At 38.5% G+C, this 13,404-nt stretch overlaps 1 protein-coding gene across 3 annotated transcripts in view; it reads right to left on the bottom strand.

Annotated features, from left to right (window-relative positions):
* The window catches only part of LOC120478337 (cadherin-like protein 26), a 37,858-nt gene extending 26,381 nt beyond the window's left edge, over positions 1-11,477 (bottom strand). For 2 of the 3 annotated variants that reach the window (XM_089124181.1, XM_089124182.1), the window contains exons 1-4: positions 11,403-11,477; positions 1,776-1,892; positions 1,521-1,667; positions 1,271-1,409 (exon numbers count right to left, since the gene is read on the bottom strand). In XM_089124181.1, the coding sequence (XP_088980307.1) occupies positions 1,271-1,409; positions 1,521-1,667; positions 1,776-1,892; positions 11,403-11,453 (454 nt within the window). In that variant the 5' untranslated portion in view covers positions 11,454-11,477. The remainder of the gene's footprint in view (positions 1-1,270; positions 1,410-1,520; positions 1,668-1,775; positions 1,893-11,402) is intronic. The other variant, XM_089124183.1, reaches the window with a different exon arrangement.
* Between the last annotated feature and the right edge of the window lie 1,927 nt (positions 11,478-13,404).

Genomic DNA, 13,404 nt, shown 5'->3' with positions numbered 1-13,404 from the left:
AACTTTGACTGAAACCACTCGTTACAACCGAGGTATGCAGCAAAGCATTTGTGAAGCCACAACACGCACAACCTTGAAGTGGATGGGCTACAACAGTAGAAGACCCCATTGGAGACCACTCATCTCCACTACAGATAGGAAAAAGAGGCGACGTGGCGTCACAATTTTCAAGAGCTCACCAAAATCGGACAGTTGAAGACTGGAAAAATGTTGCCTGGTCTGATGAGTCTCGATTTCTGTTGAGACATTCAGATGGTAGAGCCAGAATTTGGCGTAAACAGAATGAGAACATGGATCCATCATTGCTCAGTTGGGGTTATTTAGTGTTTAGCAATGTTGTTGATCTGTGTTGTACTACTTTCATGTTATCACTGTGAAGCTGCTTTGATACAATCTGTATTGTGAAAAGCGCTATATAAATAAATGTGACTTGACTTGACTTGACGTTTTCTTGGCACACCTTACTGCCAATTGGGCATCGTTTAAATGCCACAGCCTACCTAAGCATTGTTTTTGACCATGTCCATCCATTTATGGTCACCATGTACCCATCCTCTGATGGCTACTTCCAGCAGGATAATGCACCATGTCACAAAACTCAAAACATTTCAAATTAGTTTCTTGAACATGACAATGAGTTCACTGAACTAAAATAGCAACCACAGTCACCAGATTTCAACCCAATAGAGCATCTTTGGGATGTGGTGGAATGGGAGCTTCATGCCCTGGATGTGCATCCTACAAATCTCCATCAACTGCAAGATACTATAATATTAATATGGGCTAATATTTATAAAGAATGCTTTCAGCACCTTGTTAAATCAATGCCACATAGAATTAAGGCAGTTCTGAAGGCGAAAGGGGGTCAACCACAGTATTAGTATGGTGTTCCTAATAATCCTTTGGGGGAGTGTATATATATATTGGGGTCTGCAAAAACATTGACAGTTTTTTGGAACTAACTTTGAACTAACATGAACAAACAATAAACAAATTTAACAAATACAACAACAAATGAATTGCTCATGGTTGGTTAATGTTATGGTAAATGGTAAATGGACTGCATTTATAGTTAATATATTAATAGTTCATATATTAATAATTATAATATATTATAATATTAATAGTTCGTTAATATATTAATGTTAGTTAATTCATTAACTAATGAACCTTATTATAAAGTGTTACCATTTTTTATGCTTTGTTGTGGTGGGTGAACTATTCATTACATTTGACAATTTCATTAATAAATTAGTGAAGTGCAAACTACCTTGAGGTTCTGACTCATTTACAGTCACTTGATAGACTGTCTGCTGAAATTCTGGAGCGTGATCATTTATGTCCAATATTTGGATATGAACCCCGAGCCTTGTATCAGTGTTTAAGTTGTCTTTTGCTTCAAATGTCAACTGTAATTGAGTCCAGTGCATGTCAATATACAAGCCTTTTTTTGCAGTGTATTTACATGAATTTCAATGCTATTATGAAATTGAGTGATTTGTTTATTAGGGAGTACTTACTTTGAGAACTTTAAATCCTTCAAAGTCAACCTTTCCATATACTAAAACATATCCTTCTTGAGTAATATTGAGAATACCCTTTGGCTCTAAATCCACACCCTGACCCTTTAGCTCGTATCTGACTAAATAAGACCTTTCAAGTTCAATCTGAAACACAAACAACATGCACAGAAATCACACTTAAGCAGTACTTGTACACATATGTAATGTGAAAAACATACAAATTAATTGGAATTGAACGACAAAACCGCTCACCTTGCCTAATATGTATGGAAATGGACCAGGGTTTTCTTCCTCAATAGTGAAAGAGTCAATGATCCATGCACGCTTCTGTCTTCCCCTGTCAGCCCACACACACACGGTCCAGGTAAACTGAGATAAAAAGAAGTCATAAGTAATGTTATGAAAGTCATGTCAATGCGTGAATCTCACAAATTCCCAGTAGCACCTCATTGCAGTACACGAGATCCAGGGGGCAGAGTTGATCTAAGGGGTGGAGATGGGTAGGATTAGGGGTGGGTCTAGGGATCAGGAGGCGGGTAGGTTTAGGTATAGGCTTGTTCAACTTCATGCAGCTCTGCGCAGACCGATCGTCGGCTGACTTGAAACAGTGCATGCCGGTTAGAAATTTTGTCCGACTTGATGCAGCGCTGACTCCACGTGACTGTGACATATGCCATCAAAGTACCGCGAGAGCGATACGAGAGTAGCCGGAGGACTCAGCCAGCGAACCTTCTCAAGAGCGGCTGCACAAGCTCTGATGATGTCACAGCTGTTCCACGATTCGCCGGATTCACCGCATGACAACGATCACGTGCTTTTCGTGTTTATTCTCGCACATTTATTTCCACTAAAGCTCACAAATCAGTTTTCTATAACAGTTAACAGTCTTTTCATGTAGTCGCGATGTTATATTGTGTCATGTTTATCATGTTTATCAAAATAAAACTGATTAAAAAAATGTTGATTCCACATCATTGATTATAGGCTTATTTTGAACTTTATTCTAGTTCAAACAGATTCTGTATAAAACAATAAAAGTATTGAATGAAAATGTGTCTGAAATATCTGTTTATTTGGCAAATGTTGCATTTATTTCACTTCAGCTGTGGTAAGCATGCAAACACCACGTGAGTGGTCACTACGGGACCCAGAAATTGTCCGACTTCACGTCTCCGTTTGCAGCTCCTCCCTGCCTGCACGCGGCTGTTCTCGCCGATCGGTTGCATCCAGCCGCAGGCGATGTCGAACACACCTAACATGTAAGGTGGGAGGAGTTGGATCTGAATACAAGGCCTCTCCCCAGATTTCGTGTTCTGCAGTGAGGACCATCTCCGAATTCCGGCCATAAAATGTCCTATTTCACCTACATTTTCATTTCCTTCAGTGCTGGGGATTACAAATTGTAGTCCATCACTAAACACAATTTACCTAACTTTTTTATCACATTTATACATTTAAGTGAAATCCTTTATCATGTTGATAAAAAAAAATTAAATACAAAAAATACAAAGAGAAAGAAAAATTATAAAATGTTTTGTTTTCAACAACTGGAATTGCGTTTCACATTACATTATGTCAGGGTTTCCCAAACTAGAGTTTGTGAAGAAAATGCAGGGGGCTCGTAAACTGATGATAAGTTAATGACAAATTAAATCTTAAACATGTTAAATTAAAATTAAACAATAAAAATAAAGCACTATTTAAAAAAATATCATATTTTATTTTATTTAATTACTTTTTTTTTTCCCTCTCGAATGTCCATTTAATTATAGTCGCCTGACTAGAGGCCGGTCTGTGTTTATTCTGTAAAACTGGAAGATTTTCTGAACATGTATAAGCTTCATGCATGAATTTAAGCATAATATGCATATTAAGCATATTACGCGGAGCCGGAGGTGAGGCGTTTATTTTGTTAGCATGAGTGCGCTGAAGCGGGCACGTACATTCGCAGCCTGACTCCTATGAGTATTCAATATGCGCGGCTCGCTAACAGCAACAGTTGGCTGTTTTGAATGAGACGACTCGGTTACTGTGAACGGGGAGCGCTTTATGCGCGAGCAGCACCGGGGACAGTGTCTGTTAAGAGTGAGTGCTCGTGAGCGGGCACGTGATTTACACACATAAAAATACGTACTACTTTTTTTTTCTTCGTCATTTTCTTTGCTTTATTGGCGGTAGTCCAGTGTTCCCCTTTGGGTTTCGCCGGGTTCCGCAAAGAAGTTAGAGAAAATAGAGGAGTCAAAGGTGTAATGGCTAATTTTGCATTTACATTTATGTATGTTTCTTTTCTTTAATATACAATCTTTTATTTTTTTTATTTTTGTATTTCATTTATTCTTTTACTTATTTTTGTATTATGATTACTTTTATAAAAGAAAATTTCTGTTTTGTTTTTGTTTTCAAGATATGAAAAAGGGGTGGATATGTAAGGGAAATTTTAAACTGAATATTAAGCTAACCATGTTTTGACATTTGACCTCATTTAACCAGCTGAGTATCTGAGACAATGTACTAAGGCATTCTCTACTTCAGATGAATGTATGTGTCACGGGGTGTGGTGGTGAGATGGTTGAAGACAGGAGACTGAAGAGGTTAAGGCTCCAATTCTAAATCGTGGTCTGGAGTAGGAGGCCCTTTCAGGGCGGAGCAGGATGAGGGCGTGGCCAGGGCGGAGCAGGATGAGGGCGAGGCCAGGGTGGAGCAGGATGAGGGCGTGGCCAGGGCGGAGCAGGATGAAGGCGTGACCAGGGCAGCCATGGCGGTGAGGTCCCTTCGGGCTGCCATGGCGGTGAGGTCCCTTCGGGCGGCCATGGCGGTGAGGTCCCTTCGGGCGGCCATGGCGGTGAGGTCCCTTCGGGCGGCCACGGCGGTAAGGACCCTTCGGGCGGCCGTGGCTGGGACACTGGGCCCCCCCCCAAAAAATATTTGGGTTGAGTCCCCGGATGAAGGGCAGATGGGGAGTGGACGGTCTCGGGTTGGACGGTCTCGGGCTGGACGGTCTCTGGCGCTGGCTGGACGGTCTCGGGCTGGACGGTCTGGACGGTCTCTGGCTGGACGGTCTGGACGGTCTCTGGCTGGACGGTCTGGACGGCCTCGGGCGATGGCTGGACGGGGCTGGTGGGAACCAGCAGTGAAGAGCATTCAGGCTCTGGAGGGCTGGACGGAACCAGCGAGGAGGGGAATTCAGTCTCTGGAGGGCTGGACGGAACCAGTAGTGAAGAGCATTCAGTCTCTGGAGGGCTGGACGGAACCAGCAGTGAAGAAAGTTCTAGCTCTGGAGGGCTGGACGGAACCAGCAGTGAAGAGCCTTCAGGCTCTGGAGGGCTGGACGGAACCAGCGAGGAGGGGAATTCAGTCTCTGGAGAGCTGGACGGAACCAGCAGTGAAGAGCATTCAGTCTCTGGAGGGCTGGACGGAACATTGTATCTTATTTTTTTATGTATCTTTTCTTTTTGAACATATGCTTGTGTGTTTTATAAGCATAGATGTTTTCTTGTTTTAGACAGAGATGATTTATACAATAGATGTGCCTTTTCAGTAAATGCTGTGTCAGGGAAATTGCAAATAGGACAGACAGGCCAGGTCAAAAAGACATAAAATTCAAAGGACATAAAATTGTTAGGTACAAGACAAAGAGCGAGATATGTGTGATTAAGGGGAACTGAAACTGTGTACGAAGAGGAGGGGGTACATCTTGGAGGGTGATGCTGAAATAAAAAAAAAAGTTGAAAAGTTTGAGGCGTATGAGAATGAGGACACGCATGAGTTTTGACTAAGAAATGAAGTAAACATGGGAAAAATTTACTTGGTGTAAATTACTATGATTATGGAGAAGTAAATGTCAAAATTGTGTGTAAGTTCTTTGAATGAACTTGGGGTGGAATTAGTGGTGGAAATTTTGATTCTTTTCAGAGACTCGTTCATTTTTAGTTCGTTCACCAAAATGATTCGTTCAGACTCGTTCACTGATTCGTTCAGTTTTTTTTCCATATACATCAGCAGCAGGTGCGGCAAAATGTGTTAACAACGTATTTACTTGTTACAAAATAAAAACTGATTTGACTTTATTAAAAATTTTGCCCTAGGCTACTCATTAAATTGATAAAATAAGTCTAAATAAGCAATCAAAGTCTCAACACTCTTTTTATCTTTTAAATTACACTCTTTTCGGATGATCAAATCACAAGTGTTTTTTAATTTGTTTGCATACTAGGCAGGCTAGTTAACATTTTATTTGTTTGGTCAGAACGAGTTAAACGAGAAGTTATTTTCTGTATGTAAGTTATGAATTGCGCGTTCACAGTACGGATACCTGCGCTTTGCATTCACTTTCTGCTGATTGATGAACTAGATTGACAGAATGGCCGACCTGGTACACGAACTGGGTATAGCAACCAGTTCGTTCAATTCGTTCAATTCGTTCACGAACGGGAGATCTCTCTCTCGTTCAGACTCATTCAGCAGAGTAGATCCAACCAATTACATGCCCCTTCTAAGCCCAAGCTGAAATGCTATTAGCTGACGTGAGTCACGTGACGCAAATGAGCTGGAATGACGTGATGCAAATAATCAATACTCTATTTTTTTTAAATGTTTTACAGTGTTTAAACAAACAAAAGTGCATGACATGACATATATATTTATTTTTAAAGTATAAAACTGTTGAAACATAAAACAACAATAATAAAAATAAATAATACAAAATGCACACAAAACAACACCAGTGCTAGTGGTGCCACTCATTTTGAAGTTAGCAGATTACCTGATGTAGTTTGTAGATTTTAGTAAAAACGAAAATTTTAAGCTGTCTTTTTTTTTTATTAAACCATCAGCTTGCACTGTTAACTTCGTCGTCATTATTATCTTGACGTTCAAACAACTGGTTCTTTCATTCACTAACGAGATGTATGTAACAGTTCATTGGACTCAATAAAGGGCGTATTCGTTCACTAGATTCAACAAATCACATGCTCCGTCCTCGTATCATACTCGAAGGCTATTGGCTCGAGGTTTAGTCACTCTTTGTCTTTGACAGATGAAACGGGCCACAGAGCTACACGGTTCATTGAGCTGCGCATGCGCGCAATAGCGGCGCGCAGTGGTAGAAGGGGGAATTTCAGTGAACGAGAAATATGAGTCAATGGATAACGTGAACGAGAATGATTCGTTCACCTAAAAGATTCGTTCAAAAAGAACGATTCGTTCACGAACGTAACATCACTAGGTGGAATGTAATGGCTAATTTTGCATTTACATTTATGTATGTTTCTTTTCTTCAATATACAATCTTTTATTTTCTTTTATATGTTTTCTTTTATTTCATTAAGATGTGATAGATGTGTGTGTAACTTTACTAACGTTGGAAAAGATGTATTCGTAAGCATTTAAAGGAAACTATTCATATCATCTAACATATACTCATAAGCATTTAAAGGGTGATGCTCATGTAATCCAAAGGACATTATTAAAGATATAACAAGCTGTTAGAAATGCATAAGTTAGAGTAAGCTTAAGGTATAACTAAACTGTTAGAAATGCATAAGTAATGTAAGCTTAGTGTGAGGACATATTGTTCTGTGTTTAACAAAAAAGCAAGCAGCATGGAAACATTTTAATAGCTCTTTGTTTCTCAAGTGTGAATTATATTTGTGCAGGGTTTTGATCAAACAAAAGATAAAGCAGAAAGGTCGAACAGTACTTGCAACCAAGAGATAAATTGGGGTGTGAAGTCAAGCTGTACTTGAACACAGGAAACCTTAACACAGACGTCATTGTGCTGTGTGTGTTAAATATATGGTTACAAGAATAGTTAAAGGAGCTAAACGCAAGTCTCTGAGTTTTTGCAGAACTACGCCCCCTCTGGCGACAAGCGAAACTGCAACCAGAGCTGTGCGTGTTCATGGAGGAACACACACACACGCACGTTTGCACGAGCTGTTCATAACCCAAGGAGCATCAGCCGCACACTGTGCGGCACACATCTTTTGTTACAGTCATAATGAGGTAATACAGTAAAAAATCTGCAAGTCATTTAAAATATATGAAAGGAAAGGCATTCAAGTAAATTACACACTTATGTGTGTGAGAGGGGGAAACGGGGGTAGTAGAAAACTTCGGTTTTTGTTTCCATCTATCTCCCTGTGCTTACTGTATCCACTTATGATTGAATTATTATGGAAACACGTTCAGTTATCACTTTGTATAGGACCCATTTGAGTCCTAGAGCAGACCGGAGATCTCTCCGTTTGTTGAAAGCCTTCCCGATGTTGACTCTCGATTTATTTCCGACGCCTGGCACTGGACAGACTGAAGTTTTATTTTCTTTGTCTCACGCGGAGTTTGCGTTGGGGTTTGTAATGAACTACAAGCCGGTCTCTTTCCGCGCCATATACAGATATGATGTGCACGTCACCGAAAGCAACAGATATGAGCTGGATTTTATTAATCATCGGCTAATTTCAAAATCAGCAAAGACAGCAATAAGAGAGATCGGCAACAGGCCTGGTAAGACCAATTCATTTATTTACTTTTAATGAAGATTGTAGTGTTAAGCGTCTGCGACTTACTTTCACTTTGATTTGCGATAGATTGCGGCACGCTGCCTTGCTCAGCTCAGCTGCTCATCTGAGGTGATGCGCGTCGTCATATGACTAAAATAACATGACATATAGCTTGGTTTCAACAACCAGATGCATTTACACTTGTCCAGTTTCGTCTGGAATGCGGCCCAGACCACGTCCTCAAGTGGTTTGAGCGATCGGATTCATCCTTCTCTAACGCGTTTCGGAGGGCATTTACACCCTGGTCTTTTCACGATCGAATAGTTATCCGATCACAGAAAACACATGAAGTGACCAGGTGTAAACAGCCCCTTTGAATCCATCGTCTACTTTTGTGGAAAGCTGACTAGAGTTGTGTCGCTCGAGTTGTCTTCCTTATAATCCGGAGCGCCTTATATATGGATCATCATCTTATACGGTAGGTGGCGGTAAAACTCCTAAGCGGTGAGCAGCCGGTAACAAGAAGTAGACGAATGAGAACGTCCTCGTCTCAGTTCTCGCGCATGCGCCCATAAGGAAGTAATGGAATAGTGGAATAAAGTCGTTATTTATGTTTTTTTCGCACAAAAAGTAGTCTCGTCGCTTGATAAACTTATAATTGAGCCGCTGTAGGCACATGGAATATTTAAACCTTTTCTTTAATGACTTTATGGGCCGTCAAGAGCCAGTCCCTTAGGCATTTTATATAGGACTGATCCAGCTCTCAGATTCAATCAAAACTATCTTTATTTGTGTTCCGAAGATGAACGAAGGTCTTACGGGGTTGGTACAGCATGGGGGTGAGTAATTAATGACTTAATTTTCATTTTTGGGTGAACTAACCCTTTAAGAGCAGCGCAAACATGTTTCCTTGCTAGACTTTATAGGAGACAATCGGTTGCAAACCAGACATAGCCTGCATGGTTTCCTGGGTTTTCAGGTATATAAGGATGATGAGAAGGACTAGCCTTCGCCTTCACATGTAGACGCTGTTCTGTATGTTGAACGCCAAAGTTTGGAATTATTTTCTTGCAAGAAAATAAACTTTTGATACTTTGACTTTTGAAAAGGTTTCCACTTGTCTTCTTCCTCCTATCTTTTTGAACAACAGAGAATTATTTCCACAACAAAGGTTATATGACGCCATAGACGGGCGACGAAACGGAAATAAAGAAACCTCCCGTGTCTTCAGTTAAACAATACATTTCTCCATATTTGGTGGAAACTGTCGGTATAATGTAAGTACACATCTAATAGAAACATATAACATAGATACAGTTATTTTTGCTATTTTTAAAGCAGAAAAATACATATTGTGGCTTTAATTGACTAATTGTATATAAACCTGGATTTCAACTGACTTTATACAGTGTGATTGACTTCTGCAACATGAACACTATCTGTCTTGGAATATATGAGCAGAGAAACATGAGCCGGCGTGATGGCTTGCAGTACACGATGATATAGCTGTATCTTATGGAAGCTTGTTTCCGCCATAGAATGAAAAATATAAAAGGTGATTGCAACCTTTTATCTCACAATTCTGACTTTTTTTCTCACAATTGCGAGATTACTTCTCAGAATTTCTCAGAATTGCGACATATAGTCAGAATTGCGAGATATAAAGTCAGAATTGCGAGTTATAAAGTCAGAATTGCGAGTTATAAAGTCAGAATTGCCAGATTTAAAGTTGCACTGGCGTGTTATAAAGTCAGAAATGCATGGTATAAAGTCAGAATTGTGAGATATAAAGTCAGAATTGTGAGATTTAAACTATTCTGAGGGGGGGGAAAGTTAGTCTTCTTTCCCGCTTAGAATTGGCCTGATAAGTCACAATTGCGAGTTTATGTCTCACAATTCTGAGAAAAGATGTCAGAATTTCGACATATAAACTCGCAATTGTGTGTATAAAGTCAGAATTGCGACATGTAAACTCGCAATTAAAAAGTCAGAATTGTGAGATAAAAAGTCGCACTTACGTCTTTTTTTCTCAGAATTGCGACTTTATATCACACAATTCTGACTTTACATCTCGCAATTCTGACTTTACATCTCGCAATTCTGACTTTATATCACGCAATTCTGACTTTATATCACGCAATTGCGACTTTATATCATGCAATTCTGACTTTATATCTCGCAATTCTGACTTTATATCTCGCAATTCTGACTTTATAACTCGCAATTGCGACTTTATATCACGCGATTCTGACTTTATATCTCGCAATTCTGACTTTATAACTCACAATTGCGACTTTATATCATGCAATTCTGACTTTATATCTCGCAATTCTGACTTTATAACTCGCAATTGCGACTTTATATCACGCGATTCTGACTTTATATCTCGCAATTCTGACTTTATTTCTCAGAATTGCGAGATATAAAGTCAGAATCACGTTATATAAAGTCGCAATTGCGAGTTATAAAATCAGAATTGTGAGATAAAAGTCACAATTATTTATTTTATTTTTATATTCAGTGGCAGAAACAAGCTTCCATAGTATCTCATCACACAGGCCTTCACTGAAAAAAAATCGGAGTAGGATTTACTTGAAAAAAGCTAGGCAACTTTTTTCACTCAGAAAATGCTAGTAAATTTACAAAGATTTGCCAAGTAAAAACCTAAACATATTTATCAGTATATTTAATTAGAAATCTTTAAGTTAAATTTACTTGGAATATGGAATTAAGTAAACTTTACAGAAAATAAGTAATTTTAACTTGGCTAGTAAAAGGTTGATTAATATCGATTTAGTTGAAATTTCCTTTCCCTTTGCATTACATTTCACTAAAACAACAAATATTGAATTTTATTAGTCATTTATAGTATGTGCTTTACTTAGATCATCTAAGTAATTTATATTACATCATGCCAAATGTTAAGCATCATGTGAATGCAAAGACCTCAATACTTGGTATAGACAATACACAATGGCAGTAACATTTGATGGGTCATTTTTGTGTTTGAATGTGTAATTTTAAACAAACAAATTACTTGAAATGTCACAAAATGGCAAGTTACTAATACTGACAACAAAAATCAATGATAAAACAGTGTAAATACAGCTGGAAACCAGTGAAAAATGAACCTCATTAATTATTCAAGGTCCAGTGCAGATGGGAACCCCAGTATCAGAAAGGTTGAGTAATTTTTACTTAATTTTATTGAGTTGATATTTACACTTTCATTTCTACTCACTTGAATTAAGTACTGATATGGAATTTACTTAGTTTTTTTTTAATTCTTGCCTGAACTAAGTTTTCATGTAAATTACATTGTTTTTTGTCAGTAGTATTTACTTCACCAAAAAATCATTTTTTACAGTGTTGAACTCACCAGCACCAGGAGCAAACTGACAGGAAGGGTCTTCATGTTGAAGCAGATCATCAAGCAATCCAGTGTGAATGAGTTTCCTTCTTTCTCATAAAGCAATAGTGTTCACTGCCCAAATAACAGATGGGAGAGGGGAGGAGATATTCAGATCAGGGAGGGCAGGGACTGGCTCAGTGCTATTTTACTCTGTTATTTGATACAATGTTATTTGTGTGTGTGTGTGTGTGTGTGTGTGTGTGTGTGTGTGTGTGTGTGTGTGTGTGTGTGTGTGTGTTTGTTTTTTATTAGTTTTATTGAAGTTTAGTTTATTTAGGTTTAGTTATTTTAGCCCTTTTCTTACACTAAACCAAAATGAGGAAAATTGCTTTGGCAACTATAGCTGAAATAAAATACGCTTAATTATAATGTTATGTTGACATGCAGTAGAAAAAAATACACATCATATTCATAAATAAAGAATTCCTTCCATAGTTCCTGTTGAATCATGGCCACATTGTACTAATTCATTTCCCCCCTTTTTTTATTTAGTCAAATTAGTACAAAGTGACAGATTCATAATTCATGCTTCGTAATCAAACAACAATCTCGTCAACAGTAACATTGAACTCAATTACTAAAGCAAAGCATGCATGTTAAATGCCTATATTAATGTTTTAACCTCTGCACGTCTTAATTTCTTGATTTCACCATGAACAAAAGCTAAACAAAATTAGCTATAATATGAAAGTAGACGTTTCACTGAAGTGAAAATTTTATTTAGTTTAATTTACTTTATTTTACTTACCATAATGACAAGTTTGAAAGAAAAAATGCTTTTAAGATATGCATCATATTGTCTGTTATTTCATTAAAAAATAAAATAAAATACACCGGAAAAAAAAAATGTATAAAACCCTCTTTTTTAGTACATTACACAGTATTAATTACAAAAATGTGCTGTTGTAACCTTGGGGAGCTGCTTAATTACAAGTCTTTGGAAACATTGTTGAACACTAAATGACGAAAACTGTCTGACGCAAGGCACACCTAATTCCACAAAACAGGCAGACAATGTTATCAGAGGGTGTCATCCGAGAACTTGCCTGCAATTTTACTGCGCATCACTGCATGGTTCCTGAGAACTGAACAGGCTTGGCAAGTTAACACACGCTAAGTGAGTCTATTATTTGTATTTTACAAATATTACCTTAGCAGTCCTTATTTGGTCAACTGTGTGATGTTACAGTATGTCAGTTGCTGAAATGTAACATTATTAAAAAAACATGGATATTGCTATGTTTGTAACAAGTTAGCTTAAAGGGGAAATATTTATAATCAATCATAACTTGTTATGAATATTTGGGTCAGTTACTTGGATTTGCATTTGTAGCCATTGCATCTTGGAAAAGGAGTGTCAAACATTGAAGTTGCATTAGTTTTCTTCTCCGTTGGATGAAGAAGATATGATGAACTTGCATGGATAGTTCAACTATGTTCTGCATGAAAGTTTTCTTTCACATGGCTGAGCACATGCAGATTGTGACCTGCCGGCAGAGAGGCTACGCAGGCAATCAAGGAGTGAGGAAGTCGGAAGAGTTTGTTGCCCATTCAGTGTTGGTAAAGTTGCAGCTTTCTTCTGAGTTGGATTGAAGAAATAATGTCTGACTCTGTTGGGAGAGTGAAGGCATAGCAGGCTGTGGTCACAGCATGGCCCCTGCTGGGGGGTTCCCACAGACATCAACATACCTGTCAAGTATCCTGTTTTGTCCAGGAAAGTCCTGTATTTTACCCTTCTTTCCCGCCATCCTCCCGTATTAGTATTTTCCCATAAATCTTCTGTAGTTTAACCTGCATTATTAAAAAATAATAATACCCCGGTCCTGGGCGGAGTAAAATAAAAAATAAAAAATAAAAAGAAACCATACAAACATACAACAGGTACTTTAGGTGGCAGTTATCGTGAGGTTAGTGTGTGAGGTCAGATCAGATTGTGAGTGACAATGCGAGGAAAACAAAAAAAGCGTGG

This window comes from Pimephales promelas, chromosome 20 (genome assembly GCF_988280905.1).
Source record: "Pimephales promelas chromosome 20, fPimPro1.hap1.1, whole genome shotgun sequence".
In the NCBI taxonomy this organism is placed as follows: Eukaryota; Metazoa; Chordata; class Actinopteri; order Cypriniformes; family Leuciscidae; genus Pimephales; species Pimephales promelas.
This window is presented reverse-complemented; position numbering and strand designations above follow the sequence as displayed.